The 22,857-nt window shown below is 43.3% G+C and overlaps 1 protein-coding gene across 3 annotated transcripts in view; it reads left to right on the plus strand.

Annotated features, from left to right (window-relative positions):
• The window catches only part of CFAP70 (cilia and flagella associated protein 70), a 1,359,754-nt gene that overhangs the window by 548,653 nt on the left and 788,244 nt on the right, over positions 1 to 22,857 (plus strand). For all 3 annotated transcript variants that reach the window (XM_069613256.1, XM_069613257.1, XM_069613258.1), the window contains exon 13: positions 20,523 to 20,614. In XM_069613256.1, coding sequence (XP_069469357.1) covers positions 20,523 to 20,614 — 92 coding nt within the window. The remainder of the gene's footprint in view (positions 1 to 20,522; positions 20,615 to 22,857) is intronic.

Raw genomic sequence — 22,857 nt, forward strand, 5'->3', positions numbered from 1 at the left:
TACAACTTCCAGCTCCGGATGGGCCACCTGTGGAAATAGGGATATTGTCAGAGGTCCTCAAAAAGAAATCTGAACAAACGGTCATTCCCTTGCAGCAGGATATATTGGCACAGAACAAAATATCTGGGAAAAATCGCACAATATGAATCAAGTCAACAAAAAAGTCAACACCTGTAATTAAACAATTGCTTCTTCAGATTCTGTCTCTGACTAGCAATCCACCAGCGCATTCAGTTCTGCTTTCAGTTGCCTTGGCACAAGGGAAATCACTAGCAAGAACAGCATCCAGTTCGGTCACTCTATCAGGCAACAAATAGAGGGCAATTGAAGCTATTGGTAAAGAAAAGTCTACTTAAACAGTTCATTGCACCTGAGACAATCGAACCCGGAAGCAATATTTGCAGCTTGTCACATCAGGTCTGGCATCAGATGGAGGTGTTTGTAGTAGATCTGTCAGATGACAAAAAGGATCAGTTCCTTGTGATGATGCAAAGGTGGTAGTATGTGACATGTTGAGAGACAACAGGCCATGCTTATACAGCTCTACAAGTTATGTGCTTTGGGCAGGATCTCAAAAGGGAAACATGGCTAAAAAACACAAAGGTACTTGAAGAGGTGCAAGAAAAAGTGAGAAGATTACTCTTTTATGGGATAAATCTTTTTCAACTATCAGCAGATGGGTTAATGAAAGAAAAGCTGCTTTCTTTAATGGCAAACAGTCTTTCAGCCATTTTGTATTCCTACCATCAGATCAGGCCATACTCTTTTTAACAGAGGAATCTGCATAATACCAGTGGGTTCAGAGTTTTTTTTATATCGATACAAAAGCAGAGATCAGAGAGGGCAAAACATAGACCTTCGGGCAAAGAAAATACCTAGAACAGGGAAACCCTTTCTAAGCACATCATCCAACCACACAAACCTAAGGTTTGTCATTCTGTTGGCTAGCAGGATTCAACTCTTGTGGGAATAAGTCTCCACCTGACATCATGGAGGGCAATCACCTAAGACCCTTGGACCCTGTCGGTGGGAGGATATGGCTACAGACTCCCCATTCCATTTTCACTTTACACCCCTAACCCCGCACAACAATTTTCATCAAACCTGATGGAAGGATTATTGAAACTTCAAAAACTGAATGCAATAGAACAGATCCATTTGGAGCACCCTAAATGCTAATTCTTATGCATCTTCACTCTTTTGAAGTAGGACAAAGGGGGGGGGGGGGCGGAGGACTATACTCGAACTGTTGTGCTTCAATGACCATCTTTACACAGAGAGGTTCAAGATGGTAATGCCTAGTCAGATCCTCTCAGCTCTGTCGGAAAGGGATTGGATGTGGTCCCTCGACCTTCAAGACGCATATATGAACATAGCGATATGACCTCCACATCGAAAATCCCTCAGGCTCCCGATTTACGAGCTGCATTTCGAGGGCAAAGATCTTCCTTTTGGGCTTCACAAAGATGATAGATGCTTTCATGTTGCATCTTTGTATGCAAGGGCTACAGATCTACCCATATCTGGATGACTGGCTGATTCAGGGTCATACAACTTCTCAGGTGCAGGATTCCATTGCACTTGTGGTTCTACAGACTTTTGCGCTAGGCTTCACAATAAACATGTACAAGTCGATTCTAACATCTTCAAAGAAGCTTTAATTCATTGGAATTGTAAGTGACTGTATGGAATGAAGGGTTTATCTGCCCTCTGACATACTGGACAACTTAAAGTCTCTCCGCCGGGAGTTCGTGAGGAGCTCAAAATTGCCGGCAATCAAGTTTCAGTGGCTACTGGGACTCATGGCAACATGCATTCTTGTAATAGCCCATTCCAAATGAAATATGTGAAGACTGCAACTACACCCAGCTTCAGAATGGTACCAGGAGACACAACGACAAACGTAGTAAATTTCCATTCCCTCTTATCGGCAGCAAGATCTGAAATGGTGGATGAACTCTTGGGGTTCTGTCTTTATTATTATTATTGTATTTATTGAGGGCAGACCTAACTTCGAGAAGCAACAGAGTGCTTTACAGAGGTACATGACAATAAAGATACACAACAGAGCGCTTTACAGAGGTATACAATAGTACATACGCATAAAGGAGTGCTTTTCAGAGGTAACAACAGAACAGATATACAGTGGGGGTGGATAGAAAGGGGCACAGAGGAGGGAGTACAGGTTTGCGGGGAGTAAAGGGGCGGGTGTCTTCTAGCGAGTCAGCTGGAGCGCAGTGCGTTGTGATGGCCTAGGTGTTGAGGAAGAGAGACTCCTTGAAGAGGTGGGTTTTGAGTTCTTTTCTGAATTTTAAGAGCGTGGGGGCCAGTCTGATGCTGATGGGGAGGAGGTTCCATAGTCTTTGGACGCAGGCAGAGAAGGCTTGTTTTTTAGTCCTTTTTGCAGCGACGAATTTAAAGTCTGCACGTGCCCTTGCTTCTGGTTGTGCGCTGTCCGCTGAAGATGCCGAGTTTCTCCCCGAGATAGCTGGATGACCTGAGGGCAACTGCCTTAGAGATGATGCAGTAAAACTTGAAGGTGATTTGTGCATGAAGTGAGAGCCAGTGAAGTTCTATGAGGGTCGGGGAGGCCATGGTGCTCCATAACAGCACCCTGCCTGTGCATATTGACAGCTACAGAGGGCAACAGACATGGATGCTGGCTGAGTACAAGTGCCATCACACAATACAATCTCGCAGCACCAGTTGTCTGCCATGTGAAGGCTGGGGGTGGGAGGCACTACTACTGATCGATGTTTTGTCTGTCAAGGCCCAATACATGAAGGGCCCTCTCTCAAGCTGCAGATGACAACCACCAACCCACATCACTAGGCCCAGTAGGGCTATTCAGTACAATAACACCAATGCATAATGCCCCAACAGGTAACTCCTGCAGTAACTGATGACTACAGGAACCAGAATATACAAGGCCCCCATACCTACACAAACAATGGAACAATTCAACATTGCACAAAGACCAAGCAACAGTGCCAGACACTGATGGCGTGTACACTGCAAAACATGTGAATCCATTGTGGCAGGAATGAACAAACCACAAACATCCACAAGTACAACAAATGACCCAGAAGGGCACTACTTGAGCCTTTGGTGTGCTGTGCAGACAAACGCAGACAACATGCACATTTGAAATCTCATCGCAGGTCATGTCTGGCACAACTTGCTCATGGGGTGTGTGCACAGTGCATCTCTATGTGACAATGCAGTACTCCCCCTAGTATTCCACACATCATTACATTACTGGGAATGTAAACCGTGCTGCACAACATCTGCCTCAGGCAAAATGTCCCCTTGACCTGGACATGCCACCCCCAGCAGACAATGACGCACTGTTCACTCATGCAGTGCTGCCGTGCTTTGAGCATGGGGAATCCAGGGACAGACGTCTTGTGTGGCAAGAACCAATATAAACGTTTTCCTACGGACATTATTTTTCACATATATCACATTTAAAAGGATTTGCACATTTTTAACAAATCACCTTGACACACAAAGTAATGTCCTCTCATTTCTTGTAGTGACCATATTTTTTCATTATCAACTGTGGTGAACACCCGCCCCCAACATCCCTTGCCACACACCTCCCCAACCACCAACATCCCTTGCCATCCTCCTCGCTAATCCCAAATATGCCTTGCCACCCACCTCCCTTGTGCCCAGTGAAACAGTGTAATGTCACTTCATGTCACTTTCATGGCCTTTTGCCCTTGCTAGCCAGCTCGGGCACTGAATGGGTCAAAATGCACAATGAGCGCTGCCTTGGGGTCCCAGAAAATTAACCCTCTGTTGGGATGATGGAGGTGGAAGGCTCAGATTCCATGCCCCGGATGTGTTGCATTGTTGGAGCATGCTTGGATTCAGCAAATGCTGACATGCCCTCCGTGTGCTCCCTCATCCACTGCCCCACTGATGTGCTAGCATCAGTCACCATTGACAGCTTCTGGCACTGCCGGTCAAAGGACGTGGCAATCCTCCTGGATGATCCATGGACACTGTCCCTGAGGGCCTGCAAGTTCTGCACCTGCTGCTCCGTGAGTTGCTATGTTGTGAGTTCGAGCTGCTCCAGCCTCACCCAGTTGCAGCCAGTGAGTGCTGTGGCACAGGCTGTGGGCTTCGTATAGGGCCATGGCTGGTGCAGGGCGACCTGAAGACCATGTCATTTTCCTCATCTGGAGTGCCATCAGTCCCTGTGTCTGCCTCAACCTGGGCCGCTAATAGCCGTCTGACACAGGTGACAAGGGGGTGTCAGGAGGCAGATGGGTGGGTGCAGGTGCAAGAGTGACACAATATTGCTCCTTGGGGATCTCCACAGAGGCTGGCTGTGGTGTGGTAGTCACAGCTGTGGGGATGACGCATCTGCAGCAGCATGTTCAGTGCCACCTGTGCCATCTGCAGAGCTGGTTGAGGGACCACTGGCTGCCTCGGCATTTCACACAGCTGACTTGGGGCTCGTGTCATGTGGCCTTGGTGCCCCCCTCCTGCTCTTCCTCCCGCTACTTCCATGACTGGCCTGTGCAGGGGTATGGGTAGAGATAGATGGTCTGTCAGCAAAAGATGAGGGCCCCCTCTCTTCAGCCTGAGTTGACTGTGAACCTGTTGGGTGGATAATTCCATGTTGTCAGTCATCATGCATACTAGTAATTGGGTTAGTGAGACACTCATGCAACATGAGGTTTGGTCATCCTACACACTTTTTGTATGATGGGCCGGGTCGGTTTCAGGCCAATGAGTACAGGTAATGCAAGGTGGGAGTAGTGTCTGCTGAGGGTGTACACGGCATATGCATGGGCACATTGCCTGTTAGCATGTCATTATGGCTTGTTGTTGAGGTGGCACAGGGGTTTCACTTTGCAACATGGGCTTTCACAGCACACATGGGTGATTCTCATGGTTCCATGGCTTTACATGCACATTTCCCCTCTGGTGCATGTGCGTTATATGGAATTATGAAGATTAGAAAGTGCCACACTTACACTGAATTGTGAACATTAGCCTGTGTCGCATCTAGATACGATTGTGAATGTAAGCATGTGCCACACTTATATGGAATTATGAAGGTTAGCAAGTGCCACACTGAGATGGAATTACGAAGGTTAGCAAATGCCACACTTAAATGGAATCCTCAAAGTTAGCAAGTGCCACACTTAGATGGAATTGTGAATGATAGAAAGTGTTGCATCTCGATAGGATTGTGAATGTTAGCATGTGCCGCACTTACATGGAATTATGAAGGTTAGCAAGTGCCACACTCACATTGAATTGTGAACATTAGCCTGTGTCGCATCTAGATAGGATTGTGAAGGTTGGCAAGTGCCACACTTAGATGGAATTACAAAGGTTAGCAAATGCCACACTTAAATGGAATCATAAAGGTTAGCAAGTGCCACACTTAGATGGAATTCTGAATGTTAGCATGTGCCACACTTACATTGAATTGTGAACATTAGCCTGCATCGCATCTAGATAGGATTATGAATGTTAGCATGTGCCGCACTTACATGGAATTATGAAGGTTAGCAAGTGCCACACTCACATTGAATTGTGAACATTAGCCTGTGTCGCATCTAGATAGGATTGTGAAGGTTGGCAAGTGCCACACTTAGATGGAATTACAAAGGTTAGCAAATGCCACACTTAAATGGAATCATAAAGGTTAGCAAGTGCCACACTTAGATGGAATTCTGAATGTTAGCATGTGCCACACTTACATTGAATTGTGAACATTAGCCTGCATCGCATCTAGATAGGATTGTGAATGTTGGCATGTGCCACACTCATATGGAACTATGAATGTTAGCATGTGCCAAACTTAGATGGAATTATGAAGGTTAGCAAGCGCCACACTTACATTGAATTGTGAACATTAGCCTGCATCGCATCTAGATAGGATTGTGAAGGTTAGCAAGTGCCACAATTAAAAGGAATTATAAAGGTTAGTAAGTGCCACACTTAGATGAAATTGTGAATGTTAGCATGTGCCACACTCAGATGGAACTATGAATGTTAGCATGTGCCACACTTATATGGAATTGTGAAGGTTAGCAAGTGCCACACTTAGATGGAATTATGAAGGTTAGCAAGCAACAAACTTAGATGGAATTATGAAGGTTAGCAAGTACCACAATTAGAAGGAATTATAAAGCTTAGTAAGTGCCACACTTAGATGAAATTGTGAATGTTAGCATGTGCCACACTTAGATAGAATTGTGAATGTTAGGATGTTAAATGTTATATAACCCACTAACCAAAAAAGCAAAAACGTTCTGCATACTTAACTCACAAAAACTCACACAACCATCTCTCGCACAACAAGCCACACGGACTTCACCACACTTCAACAACACATAAGCCGCACCAACAGCACACAAGCACTGACATCGATCTGATATTCCCACCAAAGTGCAGTGCACACTGTATACCGAGATGAAGCTGCCAACAGAACACCACTCCTCGCACTATCCTACTCCCACTTCACCTTACTAACCCATCCCACCTTCTCGTTTACAGATCTGCCAGAGCGCCTGGGGACCAACTCCGTTGGTGACGGTGTGCGGTACAAATACCTTTTAATATTTAATATTACAACAGTATCTCACCTTCCCTGGCACATGCATGTAGTCTGTGCCTTTGTACAGGTTGACATGTGGCTGCCCATTCCCCTGACCATTGTGTTCATCTGTGCTGGGGGATTCGCATACTTTTGGTAAGTGCATTCACATGGGAGTGGAATTGGAAGACTCACCGGCACACCCTTGGTTGTTTGCTCCGACTTCGGCGCTGCCGATCCCCTCTATCCCTTTCATGTGGAGGATGGAGCTGGCCTTTTCCTCCAATAAGAGACTGACCCTCCTTGAGCTGTTGCTAGAAGTGGTGAACAGTTGATGTTCAGTGCAAGTGAACTTTTATTAAAGTAGAATACAAGGGGGATCTATCCGGATTATGAGTGTAAACAGGAGGAAGGAAATCTTTAATGTTCCTCTTTTTAGCTCTGAACGAAATTCCTAAATTATATTTTCATCCTTATATTGAGGGTGGCCAAGTAGTTAATGGACATCCCTTTGTTTTAAAAGAGGTCGGCCAGTTTCAGTGGATTAAAGGACTGTTCCAATTTCTTCAGGACCCATAAAGTCAGAATGATCAAATTTAGATATCACCCAGCTGATGGTTGTTGCAATGGTTGGGCCAACAAGTCTTGAAATTCTCCCGTAGCCAGAGAGCTTGAGTTATCTCATGTTGTGTGCTCTTCTATTCTGGTGAAACAGAAAGAACATGGTATCTTGAGCTGCTATGGCTGTTTTAACAAGCAACTCATAAATAGATGTCTTATCCCAGAAAAGCGTTCTTGTATGGTTGGAACGCCGGTGTTCTTGTGTAGTAAGAGCTGTGTTTCTCCAAACTCTTCCTTCTCCTGAATCCATAGTTCAATCCATTCCACATTTTCCCTCTGATAAAGAAAGGAATTCTGGAGGACTTCTCGAATGTTGGAATTTCCATAGGAGACTGAATGCCTTGGCTTGGCGATATGGTTTTAACTATTACATATACCTTTGAGGACCAGAAAATGTCATTCAAAGGTCCATGTGACTTTGACCGCAATGTCACTTTGTCACAGTCCTTTAGATATAGCCATCTGTGATTCACGTATTCAAGATATCGGGCTGCTTAAAGAAAGTTCCTAGAGGCTCCAGGTATACGTTGCCAATAGCTGGCAATCGGAGGGACACTTGCGGAGCTTAACACACGACTGTAAGGCTTGTTGTTATGAAACTATCCATCCAGACCAGTTGTAGTTTGTCTGACCAGCAGGAGGGAAACCAGCCGAGTATGATAAACACCATCAATGTTGCTTGAAGTGCGAGTAGTTTTGTGTGGTCAACCGTATTGAATGCTGAGATGTCACAGTTGACATGAAATCAGATTGGAGCTCATGCATATTTAATATTCTAGATTTGGTGTAGTTAATCTTAAAGCTATTGTCTTGAACAAGTTCAGTCTGTAGACACAAGTAGGTAGGCTCTGTAGTTTTTAACTAAGCATATTGCGCTGTGGGTGTAGAGTTATGTGGCATATTCATTAGAATAAGTTCCTGGGTGGTGGGGCACGCATTGGGGTGGGGTAGGTGTGGTTGAGCAGCTGAGAAACAACTCTTAAGAAAACATGACATCACTTTATTATATTGGATACATTAAAGGCTGCACTGCTTAGACACAAATATTATATATTCGATTTATTTATAGACAATATGGTCATTAAGACTTTTTTTGGTCATTTGAACAATATTGAATGTCCAATCAAAAAAGAAGAAACACAACTTTTATCAAAGTATAAATGGCATGTAGAAATACATCTAGCAAGTGAAATAGGTATACTACATAATGAGTTCCTTAAAAAAGAATTGAATCTGTGTACATCTAATTTCCATAGGATCATCCAAAATATTGACAATAAGTCCCCAAAACTTGATAAAATAGCAGAGCAGGTTATTATCATTTCCGCCCATATAGTGATCCCGGATGTTGTTAATAGGCAGGTGTTTTTTTTATCAAAGAAGCCATAAGCCAGTAGGATGTTCCTGCAAATCACTACTCGTCATTCACAATCAACCAGAAGATGTTTAGAGGTTTCCATGAAGGCGTACCTACAAAGTCTACAGAGACGATCTGCTCTAGGGATTTTTAGTCTAGCCACGATAATTTCAAAGGACTCCACCTGGTTAAATTTTATTTACAGATATCTCCAGAGTATGTTGTTATTAGGGTAGGCATTGATGTAAGCTGGAGGGTACAGTTGCTCCAGAATAAATAAAGTATATTGTCTGCTGTTTCATTTAGTTGATAGATCGATGATTACCAGTTCCTTGGCGAAGTTGGACTGAGTTAAGTGGTCAATTAGTAATGGTCGTATCCCCTGCAGTGTACACAGCACAGAGTTCATTTCTCCACTGTAGTTTGTTAAGGAAAAGGTGTTTCAAAGTGCTCCCACCAAGGAACTGGCCAGGAGATCAATAGGCTTCAGTGATGGTATATAGCATTGTTCCAGGTGAAGCATTTAGACATTTTCAGTGGAGATTCAGTCGCCATGCCAACAGTATGTAGAGAGCTTGCAAAGATTAATCTTTAGGAGAACATACTAGTGGGTGTTGAATAGGGAAGATTAAGCATTGTCTTTAGACTTAGGGCCTCATCAGGGCCTTGGCGGTATCCCAGCAGTAATACTGCTGGGATACCGTCAACGCAAATAGCATTACCGCTACTCGGTCCAGCGCTATTAGCACCGGATCACGAGTTGTGGTATGGTGGTTAAGCCTCATTCCCCATTGGATGCAATGGGATTTTTCAGCGGTATTAGCGCTGCGATAATACCACTGAAAACGGGTGGAAAGTGGAGATTTTTACCTCCAGCAAAAAGATGGAGGTAAAATTCTGAATTTTCCACCCAACTCATGATTGGGTATACCCTTAAATGGGGCGGTAATAGCATTACCACCGCATTTTAGGTTTACTGCCCAACTCATGATGAGGCCCTTGGACATTTACTTTCAATACAATCTACAGTATTGCTGTCTTTAATGGCCCAAATTTAATAATTATTAATGTATTGTATTGTATTTGTTAAGTGTGATGAATATCAACAAGAGCAAGCAAGTTATATACGTACAATAGCAAACAAGATATGGAGGAACGCCCTTAAACCAATTGGTGTTAATCGTCGATATGTGGACATCAGATAAGCATAGAAAAGCACAGTTTTTCAATTCAGATTTACGTCAAAGCTAACCTTGTGTTAGCTTCTCTGCTCTCCAGACAGCCTTTGTATTCTAGAAGTGCTCCCAGAGCAGTGTTAATCCCATTAAGAGATTTGTTGTTTGCTACTTTGCGTGTTGCCTGATTGTGGCCTCTTTGTTGTGCAACCCACATGCTAATAAAATCATTCAATGTAATAACAGTCCTTTCGTGCTACAATTCAGCAGAGTGAATATCCCAATGTTCCTTAAATCAACTCTTGGATCAGGCTTCTTTTGCATTTTCACACTATGCCTTTTATCATAGTCCAAAATGTAGCAGTGCCGTATTCTGGTGAATGCAGAGCTCCATAAATCATCAAGTAGGTCAGTATTAATGTGATGCCCAGTGCTTCTATTCGACGAGTGGGCGTGTGTTTTTTTGCACTTGAACATAGCTTCAATTTGAAACCTTGCTTCAGGTTTTCCTCAGATATCCCAACACGGTTCAGGTCTTCAAAGCATTCTCGTCTTCGCAGTAGGAATATTTCATGCAAAGAATTCAGTATATTCTCTGGCACTTCTAATAGTTGGTGTATGTGAGTTTCCAGAATTTCTGGTTGCTTTTCAGTGGTGCCATGGGCATGATCCTGCTCATTCTGAGAAACCGATGACCTGCACATCTCCTCACATGGTTGTCACAGCCACGGGTTGCTGACACTAGTGGTTGTTGCCCCTCTTAAAGGTCTGATGCCCTAGCTTTCTCAAGTCAAAATGCATTCAGGGCCAACAACAGGCATGGTAAGCAAGAGGTCCTGGAGAGCTTGTGACTCAACTGGTACCTGTGGGTAAAGCAAAGAGAGGACCATGCAGGACTAGATCTCTATCTGGCCTCAGTAAGAAGGATGATTTAGGCACACAGTGGCAGTGCTTCACCCTCAGAAGGGTTCTTGGAAGATTTACAATCCATAAGAGCCTTCATACAGTGTGTCTTGGGGTTTCTTCTCTTCTCCTGTTATGGGTCTTGACTCTGCTCCGAATGACAAGTTTAAATCCATAAAACATTTGGCGGCCACCCAATCACAGGGGCCTCACCACAGTCTCACTTTACTAGGCTTGCACTTAGATGTGGATTCCAGACTGGAAATCAGCTACCATTTGGTTATCAGACCAGATCGGTATTGTATCTCTGCACCCCTAGCTTTTTACTGAGGCAAGAGATGTAAGGAACATATATATATCAATATTCGTACCCTACCCGTTATTCGTACATACCCAGTGGACTGCTGCGCTCAGCACTAGACTTTACTGAGGGATTCCGAGTAGGGAAAACCATGGTTGCATTGGCTGTACCCCACTAGATCAACACATAATCTGCTGCCAACAAGTGGGGCACATGCAAACCACTGTTTGAGGGCAATTACACAGACAAACGGGTGCCTTCTTGTCACCCTAACACTGAGAGGCCATGAGTTTTCCATGTACACATGCAGAATTTGTGCCTTGGATGATGACTTATCAGGTAAAAGTCTGGTTTACAAATTCATGGGTGTTCCACCAGAGGTGAAGTTTTGACTTCACAGCCTACTCCCCCATCATTTTATTAAAACACATGGCTTAATTTGCACCATAATTGTGCCCGAGTTCCAATCGAGTAAATATCCTACAAAATATGTCAGCCTTCCCATGTTTTGCCTCAGTCTCAACTGTCGTATCTAGCCGGTGCAGGCTAATAAACGCCCTGAGCAACTTTGGACTTTTTCTCTTCATAGTCATAAACGTTTTGACTTTGATTGACTGTTTTGACTGGTTTGGACTTTGATGGTAGGCTTTGTGAAGTACAGTCTAAAGCACCTTAAAACGCAAACAATTGCATGATTTTTTTCAACAGTGCCCCAGAGGGGCTGCTTCTACTTTAGTTGGCAGCAAATCAACTGGGTGTACCCTGCCTTTCTCATATAGTTGTGACAGGACTGCAACCAACTATCCCTGCCCTGGTTGAGTCAGTTTGAACAATGAATTGCTGGGTGTAAATAAGTGTTCATGGTACTGGATCTCTACACAGAGCATTGTGCAGCTATTAGAATGCTTCTGGACACGTCTCAGTCTCCATAACCTTCTTAGGAAGATGCACAGTAAGAAAGAACAGACACATCAGAGTAACCCTATTACTGCATATGTGCCCAACAGGTTCTTAACACCTGAAGTGGAACTACTCCATATCAAAGGATGTGGAAATGGAGATACAGCAGGCACACATAGCTGGCAGAACAGAAGGCTTTCCGGACCATAAAGCAGTGGCATTGGAAGAGCTTATGCTGGCTTTAGAGCTGGCTAAAGAGGAGAATAGAATGATTGCCGAGCTCAATGAAAAAGAAATAACAGCTGTTCTCCTGCCATTGGATCACTTGTCTTGACCAATCTGGCCCTGTCTTCCCCACCCAGGAAACCAGCAGCAAAGATGTTAAATAGCAGTTTAAACCCTGCCCTTTTTTCCTGCTCTGGCCCACTGCGGAATAGTGATCACAGCTCAGGAAGTAGAATGTCCAAGTTTCTGATAGGGGGACTTGCTCTGGATTCCCCTAAGGTATGTGCAGTCTGTGTAGGGGATTGTGCCCTGTTGTTAAGACCCTGCAGACTGACAGGTACGGGTGTTTACCACTGGGTCGTGGGAGGTTTTCCTGGGGAAAAGTCTGCTTCTCTGATCCCTTTAGAAGCCCCTTTTAATATTGCTGAGGCCAGGAATGGGGGAGAGGCCCTGGGAGATCCACCCCTGGTTCAACATCATATACTGGGTGGTTTCCCCTGTCTCCAAGGATCTCTCTATCCCCACTTTCTGTCCTCTGCCATGTGACATTGTCACAGACATTTGATTACCGAGGTTGAGTTTAGCGTGGTCTTTCAGGGAATCCTTGGTCACTGCTTTGCATTTCCTTATGCCACCGACAACTGAACCCTCTGTAGTCATCTTTCATCATTTTGTACATTTTCCATGTTGCTGTTCCCTTCCAAGTGGCATCACAAAACTGCTTTGTTTAAAATGAGGGCTAACTTAATCTCAGTGCCAGAGGGGGGTGTAGGCCTGGGGCCACCATGCACCACCACTCCCCCTTTAATCCCGACATGGTTCTCTAACCGCTGTGAAATGGAAAGATACTCTGCACCTGATGGACTAGTGTAGGGGGCCAGAGGATAGAGAAAGAGCAATGGAGTTCAGGCACCTGAGGAGGATCCTGCCCTGGGAGGCTCAGATGGCAATAAGATCTCCTGTGCTCAAAGCTTGAGCGGGCAGACATAGTTACAGGCAAGTGGAGTGCAGTTTAAGAGGTCACGCCCTATGACCTCAGACTTTGCATGCCGGCTGCAGCTGAAAGTACACGTTTGCAAAACATCAGCTGTTAAAGATAACTGCCCTAGTAATTCCTTACCCTATTTTTTCTTGTCTTTGCACTGTTTGGAAGTGCCATAGGTTCTTTTCAGGCACTTGCTGAGCTTCACGAGGATACAAAAACCAACATATAAAGAAAATATATTTGAAAATTGTTAAACGAACAAGACAGGCACTATTGACAGACAAACCAACTCAAAAGAAAACTTTTGAAAAAATAAGATTCATCACAACATATTCATCTGACATAAAAATCATTAGAAAAATACTGAAACAAAACTGGAACATCCTCAAAATGGATGATGACATATCAGACAGTTTGGACGAAGAAGTGAACATCACCTTTCGGAGATCTAAAAGTCTTCAGGATAAACCTGGCCATTCTAATTTCTCAATTTCAAAACGACAAAAAGGCCTATTATGGGACTCACAAAGACTTACAGGAAATTTTAAATGTGGTCATTGCATTAGCTGCCAATACAGTGCAAATGGCAAAACAGAAATAAATTTACCAAATGGAAAAGAATATAGAATTTGTGACTTTATATCAACTGTGACACCAAATATGTGGTATACGCTATAGAATGCAGCTGCAAAAAACGATATGTAGGGAGCACAACAAGAAAACTCAAGCAAAGAATTCAAGAACATATGAGAGCAATCCCCAAGGAAGACCCAAGATACCCTTTGGGATACCATCATCAGACTGTACACAAAGGAACATTGAAAAACTATGTAAGATTCTATGGAATTGAAAAAATAAAAGTGCCACCAAGAGGAGGCAACCTTGAAAAAATGCTCAGGACAAGAGAAGTCTATTGGATTTGTATCCTGGACTCATGTCACAAAGGCCTGAATTCAGAAGGAGAGATGATTAATTTACTGTAGCAAACAAAGTTCACTTCTCACCCAAGCAAACATGGAGTAAATTAATTTGTATTAATTTTCTTTGGTTGGTTAAAACAACAACAAATTATGTTTATTTCAATCCTCTAATCTTTTTAAATAAATACCAAGCACCCATAGCTACAGCGTAGTAAATAATAAAGTCCAGGTCATGTGACTGAAAAGATCACATGACCATGAATGAATATATTCTAGATTACTATTAAAAAAAATATTCAAGTAATAAAGCAAAAGAGTGCACTTAGTAAAAAAACTGAATCAAAAGTGAGCTGTAGAAGGATTTTTGAACAGCGGAACACAACTGAAAGTAATAGTGTTTAAACGCAATGTATTTTCCCATTCCAAAATGGTGGACGCGATCACGTGACACGTTAAACATGTGATCGTGGCACCACTGAGGAGTCGGAAAATACTCACTGAACAAGGAAGAAGCTGGTTAGCATGCCGCTCCTCCCTAAATAACAAATAACTAATACGAAGCCACAAGATAAGAAGGTAAGGAGCGTCCAAATTTGTTTATGCAGGCAAATAAGCCCATCTTTATAAACGTTAGCCAAAAACAGTGCATATGCACCACGAGTAAAAGGAGTAAAGCATTTTCTCACTCACCCCTTCCAGGTTCTGCTATCTGGAACCACCAAACTTTGGCGAGACCCAAAGTTTCTTTAATTAGGAAAAAAAGGGGGAAAAAAAAGGAAAATAATATCTGTTGAGCACAAATCGTGCTCTTACTGAATCCACTATAGCAAACTAGAGCATACAATACATGTGAGTATAAACCTTAAATCAAGCATGAGAAAATAAAACCATTCTACAACAAATCTAACTATGGGTGCAATTGAATGCAAGCTGATAAAACTAGAGAAATGCCTATATTGTGAAAACATTTGCAAAGCACAGAGTTTTTCTGCCTTCCGGTACAGTTGGTAGTTTAACTTGAATCTCCTGGCATTTGGAATCTAAATCTTGCAATAATTTGTCATGGTTTGATGAATTTTTCTGAAGTGTAGCATATACAACTGTACAGCTAAGCTGTGTTTTTGTTTGTTTTAATTTTAGTTGAACACAATTTAAGCCCAAAGTGGGATTATCCTTTCTGAGTATCTGTCACATAATGGAATGGCAGTTAAACACGTGTAGAGGGCAATACATTTTGTTTTTGGCCCACTATTAAAAATTTATTTTTTCAAAACAAAACAAGGAGTCTTGTTTTAAATGTACACATGAATAAAGTGGATTGTGAATCTAGAGGCAGAAACTAACCACAACTATCTTTAGCACGCACAAACAAAGGTTCAAATAACTGTCCAAAAATCTGCTTCACAGCTCTAGCAGCTTCTCGCTTCCTCTTCACCTCTCCCCTATGATGATATGATGCATGCAGGCATTCCAGGAAAGAGTCAGGAGGAGTGCAAGTCACAGCATGGCAGCCTTTGCACTCATCCCACTGAATAAAGGACTCAGGAATTCCCCCACTGTTTGGCCGATGTAGTGGTCTATGTAGTCTCAGTTTCTCGACAATAACGAAGAAGGTCATAGTTATGAAGGAGGAGCGTGGAAGTGACCCCTGCATGGTGATGGCTATCTTGACAGCTCGTTGGAAAATATTTGATAGAGCCACAGTTCCCAGATGCTGCTAGCTGTCTTTGCTCTCGCTCATCTGATTTTCTTGCCTTCTTGGGACAGGATATAAAATGGGGTCATAGCCAAGAATCTCATTGCAACATAGCCTGACTTGCTGTAACTTTATTGGTCCTCCTCTGATCAAGGAGAGAAGGCACCAGAGTGCTCTTTGGCAGAAAGGAGCTGGTGTATGCAAATACTGGCATAGATTTACACTCCGAAAGAGCCTTGGAAGGTTTGGTGGTCAGGCAGAGCTTCTGACCAATTAATCAAGGGTCTTCTTTTTTCTTCATTCTTTGGGATGCATCAATAGGTTCAGCAGGTTATGGGTTCAGACGAAGGGGTTAATAGACACCTTGACTGCTGAGGACCACCTACACTCCCAATCGCAGAGTTGTATCCATTCAAACATTTGCAGCCACCCAATCATTGTGGGTATCCACATTCACACTTTCTGATGAATGACCATGTGCTTTCACTTCAGCTGTCCTGTTCGGTTCTGTTTCTTCAGCCCCCCCTTTCTGAGGCACAAACATATGACCATACATGGCAACATCCGATTCCCATTCGCTCTCACATGATACATAATTAGGCATTGGACTTGATGCATTTTACACATGGTTTCTTGGTAGGGACACACCTGGGGTACATCCAGATGTACTCCACTATATTTGTGTACAAATGCTGCTGCCAAACAGTGCAAACCACAAAACCCACTGTGCATGTAGACTTACACAGAGAACCCTAACTTTGAGGTTTGCAGTCTCTCAATGACACGTCCATGATGAGGAGAAAGTTGGGTTAGTCAGTTAGATAAATGCAAAATGTTAGGGCCCTCTGGCCAAAGGTGCAGTTTAGGGCCCTCAACCTCACACTCACATTTCTGGTCTTGCAAGATAGACGGTTCTAGTGCTGTTCTTATTCCTACTTTTTCACTCGCATTAGGCATCTATTATTTCAAAATGTTAGGGCCCTCTGGCCAAAGGTGCAGTTTAGGGCCCTCAACCTCACACTCACATTTCTGGTCTTGCAAGATAGACGGTTCTAGTGCTGTTCTTATTCCTACTTTTTCACTCGCATTAGGCATCTATTATTTCAAAATGTTAGGGCCCTCTGGCCAAAGGTGCAGTTTAGGGCCCTCAACCTCACACTCACATTTCTGGTCTTGCAAGATAGACGGTTCTAATGCTGTTCTTATTCCTACTTTTTCACTCACATTTAGGCATCTATTTATTTTTTTTCATTTATAAAGCGCCTAAGCGCATTTCATACAGACATCCGGTACAAAATGGATGGATCAGTGGAATCACAAAGAAAGGAGGTGATCTGTGAGTTTAGGTTTAAAGATGGGGACACTGGACAGGGATCGAAGAGGCAAAGGGAGAGCGTTCCAGTGCTTAGAAGCCAAAAGGGAGAACGAACGGAAGCGAGATGTAGCACACTGAGGACGAAGAAGGGCAAGAAGGAAGATAGATTGCGAGCAAAGAGCACACAATGTAGAGTTGAAAGAAACAAGAGTAGAGAGGTAGGCAGGAGCAAATCCATAGAGGCATTTAAAGACAAGGCATAGAAAATTAAAGAGAAGTCAGGCATGAAAGGATAACCAATGGACATGGTTCTGAGTAGTCCCTAGGAGAGAGAGAGAGAACAAAGAATATTAATATAGGAGGAGTAGATAGAACAAAGGGGTGCATGTCTATAGGCAGGGAGATCCAGGTGTAGATAGGGACAGTATAAAAGCAAGAAAAGACTAATGAGGTGATAAGAAATTTAGGGGCATGGAAAGTGAGGAAGCGGCAAGCCATCCTAATATTACAGAATTGAAAACGACAGGAGTGCGAATTTGAGCATATGTGAGAGCAGAAAGGCTGTGTGGAGTCGAAGAGGACACCTAAGTTGTGGGCAGAGTTAGCAAGAGGGAGGGAGCCAGGGGGAAAGGAAGTAGAGGGGGTTTAAGGGATAGGAGTAGTAGAAAAGAACCTCAGTTTTAGAAGGATTAAGGTGTAAAAACTGTGAAGATATCCGGGATTGGATGGAAAGAAGCCAGGCAGAGCGAGATGATTGAATCGAGTCAGAGAAGGAGCAAAAGGAGAGGAAGATTTGAAAGTCCTCTGCATACAAATTGTAAGAAAATCCATGTGCAGAGATGACAGCCCCAAGAGGAGATGTGTATAGAGAGAAAAAAGTGGACCAAGCACTGAGCCTGGGGGTACACCGTGAGAAAGAGGGAAAATAGGAGAGGACTGTCCAGACCAAGTAACAGAAGTGGTGCACTGAGTAAGATTGGACTGAAACCAGTCCAAAACAGAAGCCCTCATTATAAATGTGCCAGTAAGTGAAAACCCTGGAAACAATGCAGTTTTTCTAGACTCTAGGATGTTTACCAACCTGGCACACTTAAAGTCTGCCAGTGAGGGCCTGACCTGCCAGTATACCCCTACCGGCAGAAAAAAGCCATAATCACTGGCAATGGTACTACCATTGCCAGTGATTCCAGCAATCCCGTCCCATGGTGTCCATTAGGACTCGTTGGGATTGGCAATTTACATTTACTGGCACTCCGCTTGCCAGAGTTCCAAAAAAGGGAGAGAGGAGAGAAGGCTACAGTGGTCAACCGTATGAAAGGCGGCCAACAAATCAAGAAAAACAAGAACAGAAGAACTTCTGATAGTGAGCAGAAAGGGGAGATTCAGTTACAGACAGGAGTGCAGTCTCAGTAATGTGAGAAGGTCGAAATTCAGATTGGAAGGAAGGAAGGAGTGAGTGTAGGTTAACAAAAGAAGAAACTTGAGTATAAATAATGAACTCCAGTAGCTTAGAAAGAAAAGGTAGGAGGGAAATAGGACGAAAGTCAGAAAGTTAGAACAGAGAGGGTGATCAAGCAAGGGTTTTTTAAGAATAGGAAGAATGGAGGCATGTTTGAAAGAGGAAGGAAAAATGGAAGAGGTTAGTGAAAGATTGAAGAGAGAAGTAAGATAGTCCACATGTGAAGGAAAGACAGTAGGGATCAAGGATGAAGGGAGATAATCGCCTGGGGGAGCAGCGTGATGGGCATGGGCAAGGCAAGAAGCAGTGTCGGAATCAGAAAATAAATGAAAAGATGACATAGTACGACCAGATGTAAAGGCAGCGGGGTATGGTGAGGATGTGGATGGCAAGGGGGAAGAAATAGAAGACTGAAGGAGAGAAATCTGAGAAGAAAAGTAGTTAGCAAAGTCACAGGCAGAGAGAGAAGAGGAGGAGGCAGGATCTGGAGAGGAAGGTGAGAGGACCTGCTTAGAAAAAGATAGCAGGGGCACTGGCATAAGGGGGGCCCACGCAGCCCCTGCAGTACAGGGGGCCCCATGCAGCCCATGCCCAGTGGCTATGCCACTGGATGGGGGTGGGATGAAAGAAAGTCAAAAAGAGAATTAAAGTATAGTTGCTTGGCAGAGAGGGGAAAAGCATCAATAGGATATGTGGAGGGGAGGACAGATAGGCTACATGTGAGGTTGCCAAATGTGAGGCTGCCCAGGTCTTAAACCAGTGTTGCTTGGCACAGCGTAACTCAAGCCCAGCCACCCAGAGGGGTGGGGTCAGATAAGGTTGATATGGTTTATCTGACGGAAAGAAAGGAGTGGAGAGGTATAGGAGATCAAGAGTGTTGGTCAAGCTGTTGGAAAGAAGAGGAGACGCAGAGTCAGCAGCTAGAGAAGAGAAGAGGTCCAAAGAAGCAGGACCGAGGTGAGAGCACACGCACAGGCAGTAATATTAAATGAATGAAAATCACAGCGACAGAAGCAAGAGGAAGAAGGAGTACGAGGGGAAGTGAGGAGTAAAGGAAAGTTGATGATGATCAGAAGACAGGAGCGGGAGTGCAGTCACAGAAGACATGAGAGGGATAGTGGAGAAGATAAGATCCAGCGAGGAACCTGAGTTATTACAGGGAGGGGTAGGAATTTGTGAGAGATGATAGGAGTCAAGCATTGAAAGAAGGGGAACAGAGTTGTGTGGGTAGAGGAAAGGTGAACACTAAATTAACCTAACAGAAGTAGAGAATAGTCTAGAGGGAGAAAGAGAGAGAGAAACGAGTCAAGGACCTTGCAGAAACTAGTGACAGGTTCAGGAGGATGAGGAAGAAGGGGATGACAAGAACACTGGGATGAACTTGTTGGAAGGAGAGAGCCAGGTTTCAGTAAGGCACAGAAAATGTAAGTGAAAATGAGAAAAAAGATCAAGAACTGAATGTGCTTTATCAGTGTTTAGTGTAATAAAATAAACCACACCAAGTACTGACAAAGTACTGGCCTTAAAATGATCCTTATAATCAATGTAAGGAGTCCACAAACATATACTACACATGTGTTTTGGACTCCTTCCCAAGCACCCCAGACACATTTGTGCACTGCTGTCATGCTGAAAGACCAGTGATTGAATCAGTTCTGTTTGGCAGGCAAGGCTATATAGCTTAGTGGCATTTTGCTGGGTAATTATGTTTGGAGCTCCACTAGACTTAATGAACTGGTGCCCCTAGATACCTGGCTCCTATAGGTTCTGCAACTTACTAATGTTATGGTTTTGCCTTATATTCTCCTTTTAGGCATCTACCCAACTCTCCCTTCTAATGGCAGCCTTCGCCATTATTCCCATTGTATGGAGTGAGACTACAGTGTACCTTATTTTCTCAAGTTTTCTGTTTCTCCACTTTTTTCCCTTTCCTAGTAATTGATTAAGTAGAGCTGTTAGGTGTGCTGCAATCCCCTCGCTTATCTCTTGTATTCTGCTAGGATGTAATCTATCCAACCACATTGCCATAGCACCTTTTGTAGGATACAATTGGGAACTTGATTGATTGGAGCACCAACACTATTTTTGTATGTCCCACAGCAATATACAGACTCTGAAACATATATCGTGCTTGATCTGCTGCTGGACAAAGCCTTGGTATCCAAGCGTGATCCAGAGGACCTAGCCAAGCGGTAAGTGATGCATGTTTTTATTGGCTATGGTTTGAGGGCGTTAATAGTAGAATCCGAAAGATTATGGCAGTGACACAGGTCTTACAAATGACATGCAGTAATGATGGGGAATTGGGAGTGATTTCAGTAGCAGCCTAGAAGTAACAAAGACAAGAAGTGATAGATGGTCAGGAGAAAATGTGACTAGGGAGTGTGTGGTTATTCTTTGATCCCAGCCCCTTAACCCTTATTATTGGGATATACTCGTATTGGGCAATACTGGAACAGGCTTTCTAGCATAGAAAAGCAAAGCTTAAAATTCTGAGCCTTGGTACGTCTTCCCACTTCCAAGCTCTACAACTTGTCTCGCCTTCAGTTCTTGTTAGATCATTCTTAATTTGCCTACTACAGTAGTAGAATGTGCACTGGAAACCTGGATCATGTCTCTATCCAGATTACCCTGAGCCTTTTGAAGAAATACTCAACATTGATCCTCTTAAATGTTCAGGGTCCTGGAAGATGCTTAGTGCTCTGCAAACGTGGACAGTGGGATTCATCAGATAGTGCACCAGTTATTTTTAATGTGCATCCACACTGGGGTTGGAGTAGTTTTTCTTTCAAGAACCGTCAGTCACTAGCTACAGCTTTACTTTACTATTATCTCCCTGGCCTCTCACATTAAGTTAATTGTTTTATAGAAACAATGTCTTGTCTGCAGTTGTAAAGGGATTCAGGAGGGCAGAGTAATGTGCTTTTTCAAATGTTGACACTTCTGCATCATCACAAAGCAATGTGATAGCCATCTCTAGCCTTGTAATTCTAGTCTCTATAAAAAGCCTGCCAATTCATTCAGAATTTTAAAATGTACTTTTCTTTAAAATGCAGGATGATCCAGGTTACAGGTCTTATTATCAACACCAAAACTCAGAGTTTTAAAAAAAAATGATATTCAGTCATAAGTAGACATACTAAAGGATGTGGGAAGTGACCAGATCTATTTGCCATAGGGCTTCAGTATGCCTTGGCCCACTAGCACGTCCCTGCCTGACTCCACCATTCATGAAGGATCCTTCAGCTCATCAGTCCAGAGGCAGAGTATCAGTGTCTACATCATTGTGTGCCATCTTGTCTCTTGCATCCATGCAGGGGTAGCCCAACTTTCATCAAGTTTCCACAGTCACCACTAAAGGGCAGTATGGCATTAATTATGGAACGGCAAGTAAAGATAACACAACAAGTAAAGATAACCCAAGAGTTAGCACAGGTCACTAAAGGTTTTAGAACTGTGCAACAATTGGTGCACTTTGCTCTGTTAGCTGTGAATTCATCTGTGAATTATGTGCATCACAATTGCCTTCCTCTAGAAAATGACCTTTACCCCCGTACCTCTGCTTTGGTTTCAAACTCTATTCTTAAATTATTGATTCTATGATCCTTGGGAAAAGTGGACACATTTCTAGATCTCACTGATGATCATGTTTTCCTCTGCATGACAGCTACACACTGCTGGAGGCATGCCAACTGGCTGAAACTGAATAGAGACAAAAACAAGGTTCTCATAACTAACCACCACCTCTGCCTTTCACTTTTCTAATCTGGATTAGCTCCCTCTGGCCCTGTCCTCCACCTTCCTCTACTGTCTAAGAGAAAGAGACCCGCATTATTTTCCATTCCTTTTGAACAGATGGGTGTAAACGTTCCCAAAGTTAAAAGATATGATATGTCATTTCATAAACAAGGAGAATATTGCCAGTGAACCAATTCAATGTTTTCATCTCTTCTCGCAACCATTCCAACAGTCAACAACTGCAAAATTGACTTTCTATGAAGACCTAGGGTTCCCCTACTCACACCCAAACTTCTCTCTTCTCCATTTCATTTTCAGTTAATCAATAGAAGCAGATTTTAAAAATGGGTTGGTCCTTCTAAGTTTGTATAGAAAGAGTTTTAGCTCTCTACAAGAGCTCCTGAAGATACATAGCAGATGGTGCCAGTCAGCTGCTCTGAGATACATAACAAGTGCATCTGACGGCATTTCTGTTTTAATGGCAGCCATTTCGTAGGAACACTGGGGCTATTTGATATATGAAATGTTGCATTCTTGCAATCAAGGCTACCTGGTACAGTCTCGAGCTCCCAGGCGTAACTTATATCTATTCAAAAAGTAATCAAGACCTATTATGTTCAACAGACCTGCCATATACAACTATACAGTCGCACCAAAATTCTACAGTACATTTAATTTCAAGTATCAATTTAATATA

This window comes from Ambystoma mexicanum, chromosome 5p, assembly GCF_040938575.1.
Source record: "Ambystoma mexicanum isolate Mex_15411 chromosome 5p, UKY_AmexF1_1, whole genome shotgun sequence".
NCBI lineage: Eukaryota > Metazoa > Chordata > Amphibia > Caudata > Ambystomatidae > Ambystoma > Ambystoma mexicanum.